This window comes from Chionomys nivalis, chromosome 21 (assembly GCF_950005125.1).
Source record: "Chionomys nivalis chromosome 21, mChiNiv1.1, whole genome shotgun sequence".
Taxonomy (NCBI): domain Eukaryota; kingdom Metazoa; phylum Chordata; class Mammalia; order Rodentia; family Cricetidae; genus Chionomys; species Chionomys nivalis.
Window position 1 is genome coordinate 45,486,689 of NC_080106.1, and position 24,402 is coordinate 45,511,090.

At 44.1% G+C, this 24,402-nt stretch overlaps 1 protein-coding gene across 1 annotated transcript in view; it reads left to right on the top strand.

The window, feature by feature from the left end:
- Positions 1-18,271, top strand: part of LOC130863381 (GRB2-associated-binding protein 1-like) — a 33,183-nt gene extending 14,912 nt beyond the window's left edge. Inside the window, exons 7-12 of the mRNA XM_057753333.1 lie at positions 1,175-1,260; positions 1,418-1,718; positions 9,475-9,568; positions 9,850-9,973; positions 13,008-13,130; positions 16,763-18,271. Of these exons, the coding sequence (XP_057609316.1) occupies positions 1,175-1,260; positions 1,418-1,718; positions 9,475-9,568; positions 9,850-9,973; positions 13,008-13,130; positions 16,763-16,921 (887 nt within the window). The 3' untranslated portion in view covers positions 16,922-18,271. The remainder of the gene's footprint in view (positions 1-1,174; positions 1,261-1,417; positions 1,719-9,474; positions 9,569-9,849; positions 9,974-13,007; positions 13,131-16,762) is intronic.
- The last annotated feature ends 6,131 nt before the right edge of the window (positions 18,272-24,402 follow it).

Consider the following 24,402-nt stretch of genomic DNA (forward strand, 5'->3'; position numbering starts at 1 on the left):
ATCTTTCCTCCTCTTTTTCCTCCAGCATCTTCAGAGTTTCAGGTCTTATAGTAAGGCCTTTGACATACTGGGAGGTGAGTTTTGCAGGATAAGCTACTGGGATCTAGTATCATTATTCTGCAGGTGGATATCCAGTTTCCCCAGCACTCTTTGTTGAAGAGACTATGTTTTCTTGTGTGTATTTTTTTTAAAGCAAAGATGTTTTTTTTAATTAATTTATTTATTTATTACATATATTGTATTCTGCACCAGATCTCATTACAGATGGTTGTGAGCCACCATGTGGTTGCTGGGAATTGAACTCAGGACCTTTGGAAGAACAGGCAATGCTCCTAACCTCTGAGCCATCTCTCCAGCCCTCTTGTGTGTATTTTTAGCATCATTGTAAAAAACCATCAGGGGGGCTGTAGCTGCCTGGGGTTATATCTGGGCCTTCTTAGCTCATTGATCTACCTATCTGGTTTTGTGCTACAATCATTGTTTCTCTAAGATTTTTTAAATTATAAAGTTAAAAAACACTGATGTAGGTACACAGGCCCTGAGAACTGTGCGTTAGCATTTCTGTGTTTTGTGGTAGTTTTCTAACTGTTGCAAAAAATCCAAAAAATCAATATACCATAGAATTACTTTTATCAGTATGTGTTCAGTCTTCCAATGCCAATTTCAAATTTCTGCTTTCTCCTTCTTCCTCCCTTCCTGCCATTCTCCCTTCTTCCCCCCCTCCCTCCCTGTCATTCTTCCCTCCCTCCCTTCCTTTCTTCCATGTGTACCTGAGAATGACCTGAACTGCCGATCTCCTGCCTCTGCTTCCTCAGTGCTGGGGTTGTAGGTATGACCCAGCACACATGGCCTTCTAACTCTCTTTCCAAAGAGGCTGTATAGCCTAGCTATGTCAGTGAAATGTTAGGCTCCAGATGGCTCAAAATGGATACCATTTCTTTTCTCCATCTTTAGATAACTTTTCTCATGCCAGGCTTGGACATTCGGTTGCTGTCAGTCAGGTCGTGATATTGGCAAGCATCTCAGTGTTTGTTTGATGTGTGAGTTCCAGAGCCTGTCTGACGAGTGACCCTTCGAGGGTGAAGGATGCATGCATGGACAAGCATGAAGAGTGGAACACCAGCAGACTGGAGAAGTGGAAACCAAAGCTGACAGGTTATTTTCTTAATTCCAGATGCTGTTTCTCAAGACTGCTATGATATTCCACGAACCTTTCCAAGTGATAGATCTAGTTCCCTGGAAGGCTTCCATAGCCAGTCTGTAAGTATTGATGGTGGCACTGTCTGAATCTTCATACTTAGTACCCAAGACTCTGAGACCGTGAAATGAAACTAACCCCTTATGGGCAGATGTGATAACTGTGTCTTCATGTGCAACAGTGGCTTTGCTTATTAAGAGAAATGTATGTGTGTTTTAGAAAAGCAAAACTGTGTTGACAGTGGGTGGTGTCTCAGGCGAAGAGCCGGATGAAAACTATGTCCCCATGAACCCCAACTCGCCACCACGACAATCCAGCAGCTTTACAGAGCCAACTCAGGAACCAAATTACGTGCCAATGACCCCTGGGACCTTCGACTTTTCTTCATTTGGGATGCAAGTCACTCCTCCCGCTCATTTGGGCTTCAGGTCCAGCCCAAAGACCCCTCCCAGGAGGCCAGTTCCTGTTGCTGACTGTGAACCACCCCCAGTGGATAGGAACCTCAAGCCGGACAGAAAAGGTAAGGGGAATGTGGCAAGTAGAAGGGTAAGGGTGGGGTGCAGGTAGGGCTGCCTGTAACCATACCTAAACACGGAGCTCACGGGGGACAGTCTGAAGTCGTAATACAACCTGGGTCCTTAAGTACAGAAATCCCGCTATTTGTGTATGAATGGGATTTCCAGGTCTCCTCAATCTAGAGTAGAGGTTACAAGCTAGAATATCCAGAGCAATGGCAGCAACGGGACACCACTAGGAGAATCTGGATTGGTTTTTCCAAAGCATGTAGGTGGGACATCCGATTCCTGCCTGACTGTCCCCATACAGTGGCGTGTGACTATCATACCTGTCAAGAGTGGTCTGAAATCTAGGGGTTTATGTGCATAGCCTCTTGATTGTTTTTTTCTTATTCTTGTTAATGTCTGCCAGCCATTTTGCTTTTTTAAAGAATTGCAAGCCAAACCTAGCAGTAGATATGACCTTCCCTTGCTCTTTTACATAATATCAAATTAAAGGTACATTATAAAACACTTGATTGATTATTTAACAATAGTGATGATGTCTGTATAATCTTTTCCCACATCATAACTTTCAAAACAAAAAGTCTTCTTTGGCTCCGGGATGAGCAGAAGCTCCAGTAACGGTTAGTCTGGAATTCCTAAGGAAGATTGGGTTCCAAAGCAGCGGAGCGCGTTAGGCCTGGTCCTCTTCTTCAGAGGAAACTTCTCAGCCCCTTTGGGTAATGTCTCCTCAAGTTTTAAAAACTTGGGTGCAAACCAGACATGATGACCAATTCTTTTCATCCCAGTGCTTGAGGGGCGGGTGAATTTCTGTGATCCAAAGCCAGCCTGGTCTACGAAGTTCCGGGTCAACCAGAGCTGCATATTAAGACTCTGTCTCAAAAACAAAACAAAGCAAATTTAGAATAAGCCTTTTAAATACAACCCACTGTTCTCAGCACACCACTTGCCTGCCTTAGGCTTCATAAGCAACTGAAGTTAGAGTCTATGTAGCGTGACGGGCTCCTGGCTCCTTGCAGGGGAGTTAAAGTCATTTGAAAAGCCATGTGCCAAGTATAACTTTTTCAGAACATGTCATGTTTATGCAAATTTCTTGCTAACCAGGGCTTTAATCACTCACACTAATTATGTTGTAGTTGTGGGAAGTCGAGGCTGAGAAAGACAATTTCAGACTAAAGGCTCTGGTTTAATCTTACATAATATAAATGTATTTATGCTGAAATTGTACAGCAGTCTGTGGCCTTCACCTCGTGTGCTTGTCTTGTGGCCGTCTCTCCGTCCACTCTGGTCTCTTATTTCTCTTTCCCTCCCTATGCTCTCTGCCTTGACTGGGTTCTGCTTTCACGAGCTTTGGCCTGCAGCACCTCTCTGTGGGCTCAGTTCTGAATCCCTTCTATGCCCCTACCCTGCCCGCATCTGCTTCTAATTGCCTCCGCCATCATTACAGACTTCAGATTGGTTAGAGATCGTTGGAGTGGTCCAGGTTGTCTTTTCACGTCTGCTGTTGGCAAAGGCCCACTGTGGGTATCACCCATTGCCTCCCAGTTACCCATCCTTCCTGATCACGATCTGGAGTTGTTTAGAAAGGGTCCAAGTGCCGCAGGCTTTTTCTCTGTTTTCTTTGCCTTTGTCTTTAACTCGATTAAAAATCCCACTGATAGTTTTCTTCTTGGCATGAAGTGTAAGTGAACATGAAGAGATTCATAATTGGGCCACAGGTCACTGAAAGATCAGTCCATGAACTGTAGACACCAGCTATTGAGATCCTTTTTAAAACATTAAACCAGCATGTTATTTTCCTGTGGTTAGTTCATGCTAGCGGCAATCTCAGCCTAGGAGTTGTGTTAGCTTTTGGCTCCATATAAATGTGGAGGTGGGGTGGAGAGAGAAGGCAGAGGTTCTAAATCTGACATTGCTGGTTTGTCCTGTATTGTTATGTAGTGTCTTAGGTCTGTTTCATACTGTGGCATATACTATCTCACTAACTAAATATTTGGACAGTTATACCTCCTGCTGAACAAAGGGGAAGGACCAACCTCTCTAATACCCAGGACATTGAGTGCCTCGGGTTTTTATATCAACCTGAAGTGACTTTACCATAGAATAGAACAAAGTAAGTTTGGAACGCTTCTGGAGGCTGTCATTCTTATAAAAGTTAGCCAACCTTGAGACAGGAGAGAGATGGGTGTGTAGCCAGTGTGTAAAGGTCCTGACCCCACTCCCAGCACTACACCCTGATTTCGTTGACCAAATTATTTTGACGTATTTGCTTAGATACATGACGAGCTGAGAAAGAGCAGCCAGGGCAACATCCAGGGACAGTTTTAGCAAAATATTAAAGAAGTTATCGAAATCATAGTATCGGTAAAGGGGGTTTTGTTTTTCTTTTGTGTTCTTGTAACCTTAATCCCAATCAGTAGGATTCCTAGAGGAGGCCTAGGAAAGTTTTTACTGCACAAGGGATACTTTGTCAGCTCACCCTGGGAAGGTCTAACTGTTAAGAAAAGTTCAGTTTAGGAGCTAGAGAGATGGCCCAGAGATAAGAGCACTGCCTGCTCTTACAGAGGCCCTGAGTTCAATTCCCAGCAACGACATGGTAACTCACAACAGTCTGTAATGAAATCTGGTGCCCTCTTCTGGTGTGCAGACATACCTGCAGGCAGAACACTGTATACATAATAAAATAAATAAATCTTTAAAAAGAAAAGCACCATTTAAAACCCAGATTCTAAGCCTGGTGGTGGTGTGAACGCCTTTAGTCCCAGAATTTAGGAGGCAGGCAGATCTCTGAGTTGGAGGCCAGCCTAGTGTACAGAGTAAAATCGCAGAACAGCCAGGGCTACAATGAGAAACCCTGGCTAAAGTAAAACAAATGATGATGATGATGATGATGATAACATTTTAAAAAATGATGGCGTTGGAAAGATAGGCCTTGAAAAGGACTAAAATTCAGTTCCCAGCACCCATATCCAGAAGCTCTCCCTACAACTTCCAGGGATCCAAACCCTTTTCTAGCTTCCAAGGGCACCCACACTCACATATACACGTATCTCCCCTGACATGCATGTAACTACAGATGAAAGAAATTACTGGGCAGTGGTGGCACACTCCTTTAATTCCAGCAGAGGCAGGGGGATCTCTGTAAAATTGAGGCCAGCCTGGTCTACAGAGTGAGTTCCAGGACAGCTAGGGCTACAGTGAGAAACCCTGTCTCCAAACAAAAACAACAAACCCGATTCCAGCCAGATGGGTCTAGCTCATGGGGCAGACACAGGCAGATCTTTCTAAGTTTCAAGCAGTCTCAAAACACTAAAGAAGACAAAATAAAAGCTGAAATTGCGACCTCACAACTAAGTTTATTCTTGACCATGTTCACTGGGAGCGCATGTCTCATTTGGCCATGAGAGTTCTCACTGTTCATAGCAACAGGTGAGAATTTTAGCTGCTAGTTCGTTACCACCAGATAAATGATTGAGCTGTTATGTCAGCATCTCTTATTAACTAACTCGTGAGAAACTCACTCAGTTCCTCTTAGAGCCTCAACCAACTGGCTTTTTGCAGTTGCTTTCTTTGGAAGAGTCTGTGACAAACAAGTGAGAGTGTAGTCTTGTTTATGCCCCAGTTCTAGACGTCAGCTGTCATAGTGTGTGCTACTGGCCAGTTTTCCAGATGCTCCCAACTGATTGAAGCTGCAGAAGGGCAGACACCTAGTGTGTGGCCTTCGGGGTAGCTCAGTGGTCACTGTCCTTTTCGGGGGTGTTTCTTTGAGCCACATGTCACATGTATTGAATAAGGAGCGCTTTAATCGTATTGTTAAGAGGTGCCAGAGAAGCAGAGAAGTCACCAGAAGTGCAGAGCAGAACAACTGGGGCAGCTGTGAAGCCTTTGTTTTGCTAATGTGGATGCTAGGAATCCAACCCAGTCCTCTGAGCTACCATGTAGATGCTAGGAATGGAACCCGGTCCTCTGCGAGAGCAGCCAGTGCTGAATTCCCTGATCCATCTCTTCAGCCCCTTCTCTAATGTTAATAAAGAGGAGTTAATCCTAAATCAGACTGGGGATAGTACTTGTCATGGCTAAAGAGGAATAAGTGTGGACTCTGTTCTTACAGCAGAGCCTCACTAGCCGGAGACAGTTTTCCCTGTGTAATAATTGTCGCTCTTACATTATTACACTCCTCCTTACACTGTTCACACAAGCACAGATGTTTTCTTTCACAACTCTGCCTCAGGTACCTGCTGAAATCAGCCGAGAGAGTGATCTTGGGAGTTACTTTTCTTCAGCCTTCATTTTGGGGGTGGCCACTGGAAATAATAGCATAACTTTAGAAGATTAATAATGTAGCTATGTTATTATAAACTAATTCAGAACGTTCTCGTGTAGCATTGAGTTTGTGTAGGAACTACCTCCGAGGATACCATTAGTACACAGGACTTTTCAAAAGGAACTGCACGTGTGTGTTTGAAGAAAGTGTGGCCTGCGGAACTGCGCTGAACACACTGACTCTGAGAGGCAAATGTTTTCTGATAACAATCTTTGTTTTCCCCCACCTCTATTCATGTAGTGTACGGAGGCCAGAGTCAGCGTGGGGTGTTTTTCTCAATGAGACCCACTTCATTGTTGAAGCCAGGGTCTCTCACTGAACCCCGAGCTTCCTGATTCAGCTGGCCTAGCTGGCCAGGCTGCCCAGCGACCTCTGGGGATCCCCACCACCCTACTCTCTCACCCCCAACCCCACACAGGGATCCCCACCAACCCACTCTCACCCCGTACCTCCATGCTTCTTGATTCAGTTGGCCTGACTGTCCAGTGAGCTCCGGGGATCCCCTTGTGTAGCCCCCCTTCCCACCACCCCCACTCCTCAACACTGAGGTTGCAGGGGTACAGCACTCTGCCTGGGGCCCCCTTGAGTGCTAGAGATGAAGTTCTGGAGCTTGCACAGCCTGGTACTGATTGGACTGTCTCCCTGGTGCCTGGTTTTATTTTATTTACGTAACAAACCAGAGTTCTCCTCATTGTGAAGGCAGTATCTATGCGGTAGTATAAACACAGTTGAGAGGACCCACTATGCAAGTAGAATAGCCATGATAAGGGCTCCAGGCGGCAATAAGCCAATGGAGATGAGAAAGTGAATCCTCAACCTGCACTCAGAGAGTTCCAATTCTGCTGGTACTGCCACCGTCCTTGTGACTCTTAGCAACCCCTCATTCCTCAGTGACGATTTGAGCATTTGTTCTAATCCGACCTTCACTTGGGAGCTTGGAGAGGGTTAGGTGCGCTCAGGTCATCGCTGGCTACCGGAAGTCCTCAGTACATGTCTGCTGTTGGTCGGTAAGGGCCATCGTGCTTCCCGAGGCTCTCATCCGCCTGGTGACCTGTGCCTTCTGTTTTAATGTTCTCTCTTCCCTAACATGTTTAGTCTGGATGCAGCTGCTCGAAGGAGCCAGGCTTCTCACACAGCTCTGAGGTTTTGAGCCCCTGTGTGGTCCTGCTAAGGCTGTTGGCTTGGTGGTGTGACCCATTAAGTACTGGACAGCAGTTGTAGTTGAAGTATGGAGCTACAGAAATGTGAGAAACCAGAGCAAGACAGCAGCCATTGTTTAACCAGATAACATTTGGAGAGTACAGCTTGGCGTTGTGGCTCATTGCCTTTTGTTAATCCCAGCATCAGGAGACAGGGGCAGGCAGACCTCCGTGAGGTCAAGTCTAGTCGTTATTTACATAATGAGTTTCAGGGCTATTTAGGGAGACCCTGTCTTGAACAAAGGTTTAGAGGATACTGAGGTGAACAATTCAGGAACAAAGTAAAACTACCGTTGGCTCTTCTGACAGCCTCCGGGTGAACAACATGCCGCAGGTAACACCAACAGCAGTTTGGATATACTAGAAACTCCATGTGCCAGCAGTCTGTGGTGTTCAGACAGGTGATGTCCACATCTGTATTTACTCAGAGTTATAACAGCTCTACGTCTAAGAACAGTCCTGGGCACTCTCTGCTTCATTTGAGTAGACTGACACCGTGGGTGACCGTGGACTCCAGAGAGCTGTGAGATCGCAAGCTGACCTGGAGAACATACTGAATTTGAGTGGATAAGCCGCCTGGTTCTCTGTAGAGGAACACAGTAAAGGTTGCATCCCTGAGCAGCGCGAAGCCAAAGGAAGCCGCTTGTCACGTTGATTTAGCCTCTTGCCTTGTCTAGTTCTCTAGGACATGTTACAAGAAATGCTAACATGGCACACGGTCTTCCTCCTTGTCCTCAAGAAAAGAAGGCTAAGCAGCTGGTTGTCCCTTTCGTGGCCCTCTCTATCCCCCTTCCCGTGCCTGTCACGCCATAGCATGCAGCTTCCTCCATTTCATTGTACCGAGCATGAATTGTGTGTAGTGAGACTGGAATGGTTTTCACTAGTAGGATTTTGTTTGTGCTTTTATTAAGTCACACTTTTGCACATGGCTCCGTGCCTTTTTTTTAACAGAATCCATTTTCAAATTTAAAAATAACATTATAATAAGAGTTTTCTTTTTACCAATTAGGTCAGAGTCCTAAAATTTTAAGACCCAAACCCCATGGTTTAGAGCGAACTGATTCACAAACCATAGCTGACTTTGCTACAAGAAGAAAGGGTATGTACCTAATTGGGGCATTGGGAATCTATTTATTTTTATACTTTTTTTTTTGATTCAGAAGAAAGAAGGGAAAGGGAAAGGGGAGCTTTAGTAGTACTGCTGTTGCAAGCTGCTTCCCAGTGTGCTGTCTCTTAAGAGAATTCAGTGATGCACAGTGAGTCTCTTTGTTTAATGGGCAGAGGCAGCATGGGGACCATTTGATTCCATGTCAGCTATAGTCATCCTTGTCTCTGCGGTATCCCTTAACTTTCTAGGTGGCAGCAAGCTGTTTCACCTTTGCTTATGGGCTGCTGTGAGCCCCAGTTGTCTCCTGTCTTTGTATATGTATGCGTTTTCTGTTCTGAAATAGAATAAAAAGTAGTTTCAGTGTTTTTACCATGGCATAACTTAGAAATTGACAGCTGAACTCTTGTTCACCTTTCTATGTAAAATAAAAATAAATAAAGGGAACTTGAAGAAAAATCACCTTCATTCAGGCAGTGTGCTGAAGGTGTCTGTTTTAAGGATATAGCTTGGTAGAGCTCTTGACTCAGATTCAGTAACTGGCTTCATCATGCTTGAGCTGTGAGCCCATGTGATCTGTAGCTTTGAAATGACCGCCTGGTGTTCTCATGGTATGTGTAAGATAGCTGATTAAGATTACATGTTTTTGAACAAGTTGATAATCCTTTGGTTTGGGATCTAGCGAAGTTTCTGGTGATTTCCGTCCGTCATTTTATGTGTACTGCTGTCCGCTGGATGCTTCAGTACTGGGGAACAAGTTTTACACAGATGCTTAAGTCCCCCGCACCCAAAGATTAAATTTGTAAGAAAAAAATGTTTTAATGAGAATAGTGCCCAGCAACTTTAAAGGAATTCATACTTTTACATCTTCATTTAATTTCTATCTACAAGGTGCGTATTCACATTAAGAAACAGCATGTAGTCGTTTGTAGTTTGGGCCTTGAGCTGACTGATGGTCATGCATCGAAAGTTTTAGCTTTTTTCCCTGAGCGTTTAACTCTGACACTGCAGGCCTTGTTATCATATGTAAGACAGTGTCTGCCTGCCAAGTATAAATTGTGCAATTGAGAGAATAATGTTTAATTTTCGAGGCTTTATGCACCCAGACCTTCTCTTCTCTTTCTTCCTAGCCAAGCCAGCACCTCTGGAAATAAAGCCACTGCCAGAGTGGGAAGAACTGCAAGCCCCAGTCAGATCCCCCATCACCAGGAGCTTCGCTCGGGAGTAAGTCGTCTGCTCAAAACACGAAGTTTGGACAGCGGGACCATTAAAATAGTCTATTTTATGAAATAACTTTATAAAATGCCTATATTCAAGAGCAGTAGGTCAAACAACAGCCTAGAGAAGCTCCCCTACCAGGGGTCTACAAAGTCAGAACTGTCATGTGTTCTAATACAAATGTGCAGTATGTAACTGTAAACTAGAAAAGGATGCGTGTTATCGCTTAGGTTTATACTGGAGTGACTGGACAGCTCTTCCTCATGTTCATGGTGATCTTTCCTTAGCTCCTCTAGATTCCCCTTGTCCCCTCGGCCGGATTCTGTGCACAGCACGACGTCCAGCAGCGACTCTCACGACAGTGAGGAGAACTACGTCCCCATGAACCCAAACCTGTCCAGCGAAGATTCCGTATGTACAGTCCTCGTTCATTTCTCCCTGTGAAACCAATGCAGCTTAAACTGTGCTGACCATCTGCATGCCTCTACCCTCCCATCTTACTTCCTATGCCTAAACAATTCAAGGTTCCCTTTAAAGTACTTTTGCTCATTTAAGGACTATCATAGTCTAATGCCAGCCGTGGTCAAATTGTTCTGCGTTACTGTTGTAAATCATTGAAAAACATGAAGGGTTTTCTGCCAGCTCTGCACTTTTGTAGCGAATTCCCGAGACAACCAGCTTAGAGAGAAGGTTTGTTTGTTTTTGAGACAGGGTTTCTCTGTGTAGATTTGGAGCCAGTCCTGTACTATAAACCAGGCTGACCTCAAACTCACAGAGATCTGTCTACCTCTGCCTCCAGAGTGCTGGGATTAAAGGTGGGAAAGGCACGTGCCACCATGCCTGGCTGAGAAGGTTTATTTTACTTGGAGTGCTAAGTGTCTGGGGTTGCTTGGTTTTGTTGCTTTGGGCCTGTGGCAGAGCTACTGCCTCCTTACCTGTATCAAAGTGAGAAAGAGCCAAGATCTCACACCCTCTTCAGGAAGTGACCCAGTGACATAAATAAAGACCCCACCTCTTGGAGATGTCGCCACCTCCCAGTAGTGCCATTGTGAGATCAAGTCCTTCCACACATCACCCTTTGAAGGGCATTTCACACCCACACTCCAGGAGTTCACAGCCGTTCCAGCTGTAGTGCAGTGAAATCCTCCAGGCCCGCGTTATGACAGGCATCTGGGAGAACTGTCTTATGCAGAAGGTCTCTGGTGATCTTTCAGTTCGACAAAAGGAAGGACTATAAAGAAAGGCATTACAATCAGAAGTCAAACGGGGGAAACAAAATTAAGAATTGTGTGTACCTATGGCATTAAGGCAGGAAAGTACTTTGGTATGTCTAGTATGTCCAAACAAGCATGAGCTGGGGCTGGAGAGATGACCCAGCAGCCAAGAGCACCAGAGTTCAATCCCCAGCACCCACTTCAGATGGTTCATGGCAGTAACTCTACCCGCAAGGGATCCGGTGTGCTCTGCTGCTCTCTGTGAGTCCCCGCACACTCATGGACACATCCATATGTAAAGACACACATATACAGTTGTTTTTTTTTTAAGTGCAAATAGCTGTGGGTACAATCGATAAGTCAACTGTGTCCTTTCTAGCTCCCCATGCTGCCAGCTGCCAGGACACAGTGGCCCATGTGGCCCTTCTTAGAAAAGAATGTGGTTGTTAAGATTCCTCAGAACTCTTAACTGTTGTAACACAACGTGTTGACGGAAATTCACAGGATCTGACATGCTTTTGGATTTATTAAACCAGTGTAAAAAAATTAATAGTCGCCAAAAAGTTAGGACAGATTTATACTACATCTGATTTGTGTGTACGGATCAAGTCACACATTGATCAAATGAACCCTTAGTAGGTTGTCAAATTTGAGTCATGGTCCAAATACTGCCATAAATGTTGTTAGATGATAACAAAAACATCAATCAATTCTGTATATTTCTTAGAATGTTTACAAAACCTAGCACTATTGCTTTATTTTGTTACTCCATGTGCATAGTGCTTACAGTGAGTCTCAGAATCCTGGAATTTCTCTAAAACTTGTGTGGGGAGAATACTGGGTGGAAGGCCAGTGTGCAGACGGGCTGTTCCCCACTAAGGCTGGAGCAGGAGCTCATAGACATCCTAAAGAAGCTGAATTTCAGCCCCATGTTGAGATGAGAAGAAAGCCCAGTTCTGCTGTTAGTTAGACAGAGTTCACAGCCAACTGGAATTAACTGTGCAGGGACTAGGAATTTATGTGTCACTCTTATAACTTAAAATGCTGTAGAAACTGCCCCAGCCAGGGAAAGGGGAAACGTGTGTTTGCACTGGGAACCTTCAGATGGAGCGTTACCCACACTCCAAGCTGAGAGCGCCGTCTTAGAGGGAAAGAATTGTGATTGCATTGCGGGGTTTTGTTCTTTTCATAACTTGGGAGAAGGGGCGTGCCCGCCATTTTAACTGGGCATCCAGGTGCTCCCCATCCTGTGAGCTGTGCCATTTGCTCTGGAAGTCCTTGCCAAAGTCTGTCTTCGGGGTTTGTTGCCTGATTTTAGAGAGTCCTTCTATAATGCGGTTCCTTTGATGGAAGGAAGAGATCAGGCTGAGAGAGAGTGAGGTCCTTAACTGAAGGAAGTGCAGTCATGATTCATAGCTTTAGTTAACATACTTGGATGCATCTTTCTCCAAATAGCTTAAAATTAAATGTGGATATTTATTTTTAAATTTTCCATGCAATATATTCTGATCATATTCTTCCCTCCTCACCTCTTACCAGACCCCCCCACCCCGTGCTTTCAAAGCAAGACATAAGAGGGTTCCTCTTTATAAAATGTAATCGAGCTGGGCACATATACAAATCTTCTAAAAGTGTCTTAGTTTTTACCAGGCTCCCTGCATTTTAAAACACACCAGCCAGGCAATGGTAGCACACGCCTTTAATCCTAGCACTTGGAGACAGAGGCAGATGGATCTCTGAGTTTGAGGCCAGCCTGATCTACAGAGCCAGTTCCGGGCTAGCCAGAGCTACACACAGAGAAATCCTGTCTCAAAAAGCCAAAACCAAACCAAACAAACAAAAGAATGTTTGCTTCAGCTTTTGCAGTCATGTGTGGCTTGATGTCTAAATATTTTTTATTATTGCTCTTCACAGTTTCGTATGCACATGTGCCTGGGGTGGGTTGCTTGCACAAGCGTGGGTAAGGGATCATTTACTTGAGCAAGGGACATTTACCAGTGGCTAGCTACACCACTGAGGAATATGGCTGCCTCCTACTGTAGTCATCGCTGGGGGGTCTCCCCTAGGTCAGGTCTTGCTTTAACTAGGTTTGAATTAGAGACCAGGAGTTCAAGACCAGTCTTGGACAACACAGTGACTCTTCTCCATCCCTCGGGGGGGGGAGAAAAGAGGGGGGAGGCAGAGCATATCTCCTGAATGTCTGCCCACTAGTTGCTGTTCTGTGCTTTCAGAATCTCTTTGGCAGTAACAGCCTTGATGGAGGGAGCAGCCCCATGGTCAAGCCCAAAGGAGATAAACAAGTTGAATACCTAGATCTAGACCTAGATTCTGGGAAATCCACGCCACCACGGAAGGTAAGTGAGACAGATGTGCCCTGTAAGTAATTCAAGCACTCTTTGAAAGACCATCTTCTTTGGAGAAGTTTTAGGGGCCTGATTGAAATTTCGTGACTGTTGTTTTTTAAGTCATAAGCAACGGAATTACGAAGATGCTAGCTCTGTAGAGGTGTGGAAGTTGTACGCTTTCTACTCATTGTGGTTACTGTAGAAATGATTACTTAACAAATTCTGAGTTTGCCCATGCTTTCACTCTCTTTAGAATGAAGAGATGGCTTAGCTGAGCATGGTGGTGACACCTTTAATCCCAGCATTCAGGAGGCAGAAGCAGGAAGGTCTTTGAGTTCAAGGCCAGCCTGGTCTACATAGAGAATTTTAGACTAGCCAGCTCTACATGGAGACCCTCTGTAAAAATGAAAGAAAAAGAAAATATGGCTCAAATCATGTGCTGTTTTTTTCTTAAATTTTAATTTCTATCAAGCTTGCCAATTAGACAGTTAAATTATATATTTTTTAACTTTTCATCTGTGTATATGCACATGAGTGCATGCTCGTCAGAGGCCAGAAGAGGGCAGCGGTTCCCAGGAGCTGGAGTGACACCTTCTTGTGAGCCTGCTGAAGTGAGTGCTAGGAACCCAGTTCAGGTCCTCTGCAAGAGCAGTGTACACTTTTAGCCCCAAGCCCCTTTCCAGTTCCTGGTTCTGTAAGTCATGTTTCCTACATTCCCCTGTGTGTCGCTCCTTCACTCATCCCCACTGCAGTACATTCTGTAGAAGTCCCTGTAATGGAGCTCTGTTGGGATGAGTTTTTCAGGTTGTGTGTCTCTATTTTAGAAACAGGTTTTGTTGAGATCACATTTCTTTCTTCCCCCCTTCTTCCACATAATTATGCAGGCGCAAGGTTCCTGTCTCAGCTGCTTGGTCCCAAATACCTGGCAGCCACTTTCCAAATTACCACACAGAGAGTTAATAGTACTTATAAGTGCCCGGCCAATAGCTCAGGCTTATAATTACCCAACTCTTATATTTTAAGTTCCCCCATATCCCTTTTTTATGCCCTGCCATATGATGGCACCTCATCTCAGTACGGCCATCTTGCTGTCTGACAAGGGGATTTTAAGTCACTTTTCTCTTTCCTATCATTCTTTGTTTGGTCGCCAAGCCTATACTTCCTACCTGGATACTGGCCAGTCATTGTTTTATTAAACCAGTTCAAGTGACAGATCTCTACAGTGTACAAGAGGAGTATTCCACAGCATATTTGGCTAATTTTCAATATAATAAACTTGAATCTTTAAAATTAGGGAGTTTGCTTACGTAAGATGTCATTATTTGTACCAGAGAAAAGCTCATTGCTGTCATGTTGACATGACACCGTCTCCTAACAGAATGAGAGACTCAGTTTCCTGGCAGGGAGTTGAGCTATTGAGATCGATTCTTGCCTGATCCTCCTCACCACCCGGAACCCTCTTCCACTGTCAATGGTCTTCCTCTGTACATGCCCCATCTGTCATCTGGATGCCTTCACTCTTCCCTGTCTGAATTCACAATTTCATGAGAGTGTGTGTAGCCGTAGACTTCTTTTTGCTGGTCCACTCTACAGAACTTGTGCTTGTTATGATTACCCAGCAAGGTGGAACCTTCAGTGAGTCTCGTGGCAGGTGAAAGATGGAGAGGCCATACAGACAGAGCTTGAGTGTGGAGTTGATTGAGGGAAGGGTAAGGGGGAGGTGACAGAGAGACAGACAGACAGACAGAAAGCTGCCTCCTCAGAGAAGAGGCAGAAGGAAGAATACAGGAGTGGATGGAACTTGTCTCCTAAGGAACAGGATACTGTCAGCCACGTGCAGACAGGTGGGTGACACACTGTGCCAGGCTCCCAACGTGTGCCTGGATGCTAACAGTGCTACCCCACCCCACCCCCATTTATAACTTTTTCTCAGTTTTCAAAAGTCTGTCCCTGCGGCTTTACATATCGCTTTTCTGCTAATTCCCTTTATCACCTGCCAGTTAAGACACGCACACCTTCTATTTCCACATCTTTGTAGTTTTCTGTCCTTGGGTTCTCTGTCTAATTTTAGATAGTTTTTATAGCTCTATCACCATTTTTACTAATTCTCAGTTCTCTTTTGTTGAGAATTTTGGTTTTGGTTTCTTTGTTGTTTTCAATTATAGTATATTTATCTCTGAAATGAAATTCTGTTTGATTCGCTTTAACTGATGTTCATCTCTTTCTGTTGTGTGTTTAATGCCTTTTCTGATTAGCCCATTCATATGCTGTGCACATACTTTATAGTCTGATACAGTAATTTCAGTATCTGAAGTCCTCAGAGGCCGGAATTCATGTTTATTCTTTCCACTAGCCTACATTCTTTATGTCTTGCCTCCTTGTGTGTTTATGAATTTTTATTGCAAATTCAGGGTTGAACTTTGAGGACCTGAATTTCCTGCACAAAGCAACTCTAGTTCCTTTGCTTCTAGAAGCCAGGTGAGACGACCACTCTAGGACCACATCAGCTTCCTTAGAGGACCTGCAGCTTCTCCGGAGTCTCGGTTTCAGCATCCTCTTTCCCTAGCCCCCACCCCAGCATCCCTCCTTCCCTAGCCCCCACCCCAGCATCCCTCCTTCCCTAGCCCCCACCCCAGCATCCCTCCTTCCCTAGCCCCCCCACCCCAGCATCCCTCCTTCCCTAGCCCCCCACCCCAGCATCTCATTCCCTAGCCCCCCACGCCAGCATCCCTCCTTCCCTAGCCCCCACCCCAGCATCACTCATTCCCTAGCCCCCCACCCCAGCATCCCTCCTTCCCTAGCCCCCTACCCCAGCATCACTCATTCCCTAGCCCCCCACGCCAGCATCCCTCCTTCCCTAACCCCCACCCCAGCATCACTCATTCCCTAGCCCCCCAACCCCAGCATCTCTCCTTTCCTAGCCCCCCACTCCTACACCCCCCATTGCACTGTACCAATCCATGTATATGGCAAAGGCCTTTGTCATACATAGACTTGTCCCTCTTCACCATTCCCTCAAATCCTAGCTGTCTTCTGCTATATTCTGAGCCCTACAGAGCATTGCCAGCTGTGTTTGTTTTCAGTTACCCTGTATCTAATTGCACATTAGGGCTGGAGGGGGATCCCCTCTGTAGTTTGTTTTCCTTTGAATAGTACCTTTTTTAGGGCTAAGAGTTAGCAGCAGGTGGTCCTGGTGCTGATCCAGGCCTGGAAAGGTCAAACAGAAGCTAAGGGAAGACTCTGGTCTCTGTATTTTAGATGGACCTGGTTTTCATCTTCTTCTGTTTGAATGGTTCTATATAATTTTAAAATTAAGAGAAATTAGTGTCAAGTTAGGTATGGACAGAGAATACAGTTAAACTGAGGCTTTTCTGTATGTAATTTCAGGACTGCAAATATCTGTCTATATTTGTTTTTGAAGCAGGGTTTTACTATGTAGCCCTGGCTGATCTGGAGCTCTCTACATAGACCAGGCTGACTTTGAACTCAGATCCACCCACCTAGTTCTGCCTCCCGAGTCTTGGGAGGAAAGATGGACACTCCCATGAAAGGCATATGTATCTATTTTAAATTTTGAGTTTCACCCAGAACCATTCTCACAAATTGCACTTTGGGGGCAATTTCTTTCTTTTTTTTTTTAGCAAAAGAGCAGTGGATCGGGCAGCAGCATGGCCGACGAGAGGGTGGATTACGTTGTGGTGGACCAACAGAAGACTCTGGCTCTGAAGAGCACCCGGGAAGCCTGGACGGATGGCAGGCAGTCGACAGAATCGGAAACTCCCACCAAAAGTGTGAAGTGAAGATACACCATTGCCACTGCCAAACAAGTGGGAACTGAGGAGAAGACAGATGCCAAGCGGAGAACGCGATGCTTCTACTCTCAGAAGCTCAAGTAAGCAAGGATGGAGAAAAGGACCTCTCAGATGTGGTCAAGCAAATTAGATTGTAAATGGTGCTGTGTGGTATTGGATTTGTAATGTAAATAATGTGGGGGAAATAGCGTTGTAGTTCTCACAGAAACATCTGTCCCTAGCTAACATGCCTGTAGTATGACTATAGTGATGCACTTTTTCATTGACCATGTTGGTTTGGGTGTTCCTGATGTACCCTAACAGATTCCCTTCTTCCCGACGTACCCTAGCAGATTCCTTTGGGTCTTCCCAACGTACCCAAACAGATTCCCTTGGGTCTTCCTGACGTACCCTAACAGATTCCCTTCTTTCCAACGTACCCTAACAGATTCCCTTGGGTCTTCCCGACATACCCTAACAGATTCCCTTGGGTCTTTCCGATGTACCCTAACAGATTCCCTTGGGTCTTCCCGACGTACCCTAACAGATTCCCTTGGGTCTTCCCGACATACCCTAACAGATTCCCTTGGGTCTTCCTGACGTACCCTAGCAGATTCCCTCGGGAGTTCCTGATGCACCCTAGCAGGTTCCCTCGGGAGTTCCCGATGCACCCTAGCAGGTTCCCTCGGGAGTTCCTTTTGTCTTCTCACACTACTCTATGTAACAATACTAAGTGAAATGGGCTACTTTTAGTTCTGGAAATTTCAGTTGAAGCTACAGGCTAACACCATTAAAATGAGAAGTAGTTCACAAATTTGCTTTCCCGTAAAGGTGGTAACCATGAGCTTAAACTGTAGAATATAGTTGGACTCCCCCTTTGTTGGTTTCCAAAATACCGGGGATAATGTATATACTGTTGTCAAGACCTAGTTCTTTGGCTCATGTATTCTTAGGTTTTAATAGTATAACTTGGTTGGTTTTTGTTAATTGGTGTCTTGGGTTCATTGTGTGAAGGGTTCTGCTGGGTAGGACCTTGCACCTTTGCCAGACTGGCTCCGGTTACACTCTTAGGCCCACAAATTACCTGCAGATGGACTGGTGGTCTGCTCTCAACCCTTGTTCACATGGATTAAACATTATTTGCAAAAGGTGGATTCTGTGGCTAATCAGGTACGTACAGATCACTGCCGTGCCAATATCCTGATCAGGTTTAGACAGAGAGCTCCAGTTAGGTTTGGGTTAATCCTAATATTGGTTTAGAATTAATGAAATGTTCACATTCACTGTCAGTTACAGCACCATACTGTGATTTTGAATTAAGTAGACAGTAATTCAATATTATTACTCTTGAGAATGAAATCCTCTTTTGACACCATAGTGCCCTTTCTATAATTTTTTTACTTAATATTCTTCTTGGCCTTATACTTAAATCCCTATGCAATTAATGTTTTATATCTGTGTTTAAAAAAAATGTCATTTTAAGTGATCCTTGTAAGTAGCACCTATTGCCTTGGTGAGTAGATGAATTAAGGATTTTGTACTGTGATTTGTATTTACTGCCCCAGTTCTCGAACCATCGAAGCCTTGCTGTTGTGTGAATCCCTGTCATGGTGAATACCGCCCAGCTGGATCTCTGAACCGAGCAAGGGAATGGTGCGATTCTGTCACCTGTAACATGGCGCCGCCTGGTGTGGATGTTCAGACCATGAATTGCTGTCACTGTAATTGGACTTGTCTGTCTTGGCTTTGCCGTGTGACTTGGAAAGCAGCTAGCATTGTCCCTTGTCTGCCCAAGTTACATACAATCTCTATGCATTGATCTGAGACTCACTGATGGCTTGGGGAGGGGACACAGAACAGAATGTCCACATCTGAGGCTTGTCTCCCTCCGTTCAGACCTCTTAACTGTTGCCTGCGTACACAATGTGCCCTGATTTCTGGCCCACTGGCCACAGTACTGTGCCTGATCCATGTGCTGTGCTTGTGTTCCCAGGCCACAAACCAAGTGTTCATAACTAGGTGAACTGTAGACTAGTAACATTGGATGCTTTTAAATGTTCGCTCCTTTTTAAACAAAAACTAAAACCCAGAACTGAATTTTGAGATGGATTTTTAAATTAAAAAGAAAAAAGATTGAGTTTGGTGTGTGAGCTCTTTTGTAATTTTCTGTGAATAAGTAACGTGTCAAGAAAATGCGTATGAGGGCTGGAGAGATGACTCAGTGGTTACAAGCACCGGCTGCTCTTCCAGAGGACTGGGATGCAAGCTGAGCATCTCTGTACAACTCACAGCTGTCTGTTATTCTAGTTCCAGGGAATCTGACAGCCTCTTCCAGCCTCCAGGCACTGCACACATGTGCACAGGCTTACATGTAGACAAAGCACCCATACACATGTTCTTAAAGTAAATTTAAAACTTGTCATTGTTGTTGATAAGTACATATTCTCTTTGAATATTTACACAGATGAATATATACACGGATGAATATTACATGGATGAATATTACATGGATGAATATTACATGGATGAATATTACATGGATGAATATTACATGGATGAATATTACATGGATGAATATTACATGGATAAATATGTATATGCATGGATATGTACATGGATGAATGTGCACACGGATGAATATGTACATGATGAATATGTACATGGATGAATATTACATGGATTAATATGTACACGGATGAATGTGCACACGGATGAATATGTACACGGATGAATATGTACATGGAACACGGATGGATATGTACACGGATGGATGTGTACACGGATGGATGTGTACACGGATGGGTGTGTACACGGATGGGTGTGTACACGGATGGGTGTGTACACGGATGGGTGTGTACACGGATGGGTGTGTACACGGATGGATGTGTACACGGATGGATGTGTACACGGATGGATGTGTACACGGATGGATGTGTACACGGATGGGTGTGTACACGGATGGGTGTGTACACGGATGGGTGTGTACACGGATGGGTGTGTACACGGATGAATATGTACACGGATGAATATGTACCTGGATGGATATACATGGCAGGTAGAGGGCAAGAGAGATGGCCTAAAGGTTAGAGCACCTGTTGCTCTTGCAGAGAATCAGGGTTTGATCCCAAGTATCTACATGGTAGTTCACAGCCATCCATAACTCTGGTTCTAGAGGACCCAGTGCCCTCTTCTGACTTCCTTTGGCACCAGGCATGAAAAGTGATGCAAGAAAAGAAAGGAAACCCATGGCTCATCCTACTGGTAGGTATCTGAATATAGTTAACCACATTACTGGGAGCCCAGAGAGGCTCACAACCTTGAATTTTTGCACGTTCTGAAACAGAACTACCAAATGACTGAGATGCACCTAAACTCTCAAACCATGAAATAGGTGTGAAAGATAGGAGAGGGTGTTGTGTGGAAGATGAATGTATTTTTAGATTTCAAATACAATGATACGTGATTAATCCAAAAGTAAAACCTTTCTTTAAAGCCGCATGTCAGGAACCTGGTAGAGTGCTCACCTGGAATATGCAAACCCTTGGCTTCAGTCCCCAGCTCTGCATAAACGGGGCAGCTGGGCATAGTAGCACACACATAATCTCAGCACTCAGGAGGTGGAGGCGGGAACCTCAAAAGATTAAAGCCAGCCTGGACTACATTGAGACCTTGTCTCAAAACCGTTTTTTCCTGTGGCTGGGGAGATGACTCAGCAGTTAAGAACACTGGTTATTTTTCCAGTGGATCAGGGTTTGATTCCCAGTAACCACATGTCAGCCCACAGCTGTGTGTGACTCCAGTCCTGGATACGGCACACATGCAGTGTACCGACATATGTGCAGGTAGAACACCCTTACATATGAAAATAGTTTAGATCATCTGACGAGTCGGTTTCAAAACAGTTATAAAACTCTCCATAGCTTTTCAGAAAGTGCTGCTTTTGTAGATCTACGGCATTCTGATTTGCAAGAATGTTATTATGCTGGGATATAGCTTAGTGGCAGACCATGAGCTTCATAAGCTGGTCCAACTCACAGCTTTAAAACACAGAAGTAGTTGTGTTAGGGAGGCCCTTTGCTGTCGATAGATGAGACGTATTAAACTTTGTAGTAGTAGTTTGACTTATGAGACAGTTACTGTGAAGCAGACTTTTCCAAGTCCTTTTCAGCATCAGGCTGAAATATCTAAAATATCTATGTTACTCAAATACATAGAGCCAGAAAAAAATTATTTCACTGTTTAAATTATCTCTGGAGAACCCGATTGTGTTGAAATTGTTTATAAAGACATAAGGAACTAGTTTATGTCTAAGCTTAGGGTTTTTTGTGTGTGCCATTAGGAAAACATTTGTTTCTGCAAAGATAATCACAAACATAAGTTAAAACACAAACATCTTCACATAGATGTGGTAACATTTGTCTGCAGTCCCTGCACTCAGGAGGCAGAGGCAGGTGCCTCTCTGTGAGTTCGAGGCCAGCTTGGTCTACAGAGTGAGTTCCAGGACAGTCATGGCTACACAGTGAAATCCTGTCTTCAAAAAACAGCACAGAGAGTCAGCTCAGTGGTTAAGAGCACCTGTTCTTGCAGAGGTCCCAAGTTCAGATGCCAGCACCCATATGGTGACTCACATCCTCCTTTAATTCCAGTGCCAGGTGATCTGTGCCCACTTCTGACCTCTGTGTGGGGATCAGGCATACATGTAACAAACAGACACACACATAGACAAAATAAATATATACATAAATAAATATTAAAAACAACAACAAAAATCCCCCACAGATTTCATAAGGATCTCTAGAGGTAGTTAAAGTCACAATACAGTCAATTCAAAGATGAGAGGTAATAAGAGAATTATTTTCCTCTTATATTTGATACTGCCTTGCTTTTATCCCTTATTTTACAAAGCTGTAAGGTCTGACAAATATTTGGATGTCAAAGCATAGTTCTGCTTCCAAAAACTGAAATTCAAACAGAAATGAAGCTTTTAATCCACAGAAGTAATTGTTCACTAAGCTGCAAAAAGTGATTTTCATCGGCATTCTATACATTTCTACTGTGAAAATTTTAAAGAATTCTATAAAATTAAGAGTGTGTCTCTGTGCACATACATGTATATGCATATATACACATGTACATATTCATAAATATATGTGTGTCTATAGTATTTGTTTAACCATGAAATAATTTGATATAGAAATACTGCTATATTTGTACATTAAAGTGAAAATTTTCTGAATTATTTATGTTGGAGTACTTTTGCTTTTATTTTTGTTTTTCAAGGCAGGATTTCTCTATGTAGCCTTGGCTATCCTAGAACTTGCTACATAGACCAGACTGGCCTCAAACTCTCAGAGATCTGCCTGCCTCTACCTCCCTTGTGCTGGGATTAAAGATGTGCGCAACCTTGCCAGCTATCCATGTTTAAACTGAACACTAGTGTTTGCTTTTCTTTTTTGTTTTGTTTGGGGGACTTCTTGGAACAGGACCCACTGTGTCAGCCAGGCTGGCCTCTACACATGCTTCTTTTGCCCTCGCCTCTGGAGTGCTGGGATGCCAGATGTGCACCGCTGTCCTCAACTAGTGGGAAGTTCTCTGCTTTTCCTTTTTACTTAATATTTAGTTATTTTTAGTTTTTTTAAAGTATTTTGCAGAAATGCTACTTTATGCATGTGCACTATGTTTTAAACGGCGGTTGTGAGTCTGTTTATCGAATCCATTCTGATGAAACGCATGAATAGTTTGAATAACTGTAGAATCTTTGGCATTGTAGGAACATCGAGCTGGGTGTACCTTCCCTGACTCTTAGAGCAGTGGTTCTCAACTGACGGGTCATGACCCCTTTGGGGGTCAAACGATCCTTTCAGAGAGGTCGCCTAAGACTATTGGCAAACATATTTACATGATAATTCATAAGAGTAGCAAAAATAGACTTATGAACTAGCAATGAAAATAACGGCATGGTTGAAGATCACCACAACACAAGGAATGGCATTAGAGGGTCGCAGCATTGGGAAGATGAACCACGTTAGAGGTTGCAGCATTGGGAAGATTGGAACCACTGTCTTAGAGTCAGTCTGATCGGTTTTGTCCTCCCCTCACAAGTATAATAATCAGGTCCCAAACAGAAGCAGTGCATTAGCCAAGTCAACAGAGTACATAGAGCAAGAAAGAGACATATCCTAGAATGACATTTATATAAATTTTATATTAGATTTTATAATACTTTAAAGGTTAATGACATAGGCCAGTGGTTGAACGGTTATGTAATGTGGCGGCTTGGTTGAGAGTACTCCCTATATGTCCATATGTTTGATGCTTAGCTACTAGTGAGATCTGTTTGGGAAGGAGCAGGCTGTGTGGCCTTGTGGGAGGAAGTGTATTCCTGTGCGTGGGCCCAGTGTCTCCCTTTTCTGCCTGCTGCCTGTGGGCAGGATGTAAAGTTTTCAGGTACTGCCCAGTGCCATGACTGTCTGCTCCCTGCCACCATGATGGACTGACCCTCAGAAAGTGTAAGCAAACCCTAGTTAAATGGCTTCTTTTATAACAGTGGCCTGTCAACTGTGTGCCATGGTGTCCTTCACAGCAATAGAACAGTAACAATGACACCTAATAGGTTCCTGATCCTAAGTTCAGCACCCAGTACTACACAATTAACAAAACAAAAGTCAGCTACGAAGTGCCAAACCACGGTGTAGACGGACGCTGTAGACACAGTGACTTGACATGATGGAACCCATTGTCATCTGACAGCAGCCATTGTTCATGATTCTTCTACACTGGCTTACATATTACTACAACTTCAAACATATAATTCATCGTCTCCAGACTTTCTTCAGAGTCAATATCATCTGTTACAGATTTCAACAGACTCCTTAGTCAAGGGATTAGCACACTTCCTTCACTTGGAAAAGACAGTCTTGTAAGATCCAGTGACCTAAACTGATGGCTGGTAGTCTTCCTGAATTACAATCCCATGATCACAAGTTTAATTTATTTCCTTCAGTATCACAATCTGTGTGTCTCTCTGTGGGCCACACCACACACACACACACACACCTGTATTTGCAGCTGTCACTCATGACTCGCTTTAAACATTCTAAGTTAATAATTCTAAAGTTCTGGTAATGCCCCCCCATACTGAGAACTTGTGGAGTCCTGGACACACTGCATCATGAAGCTGAGAACCCTTACATGTGTGACAAGCAGTAATTTCAAAATTATTGGAAATGTATTAGTCCTTGTGTCTATGTTTTGTTTTTTCTCTCCTAGACTTAGTCTTGGTGAATTTCTGGAACTCTTCACTGACCATGAACTGTGTTTCCACTTCTGCTGGCCATAACTTGTGTCTTCCAGGAATCACTGACTTGATGTCTCCAGTGAGCTAAAACGGTATTCCAAGAATACAGGTTTGTTACTGAGCAGGGTGCAGCTTCCTATGAGTACAGAATTCTTTGCTAAATTTTTCATGTGTATGTATTTAATTAATATGC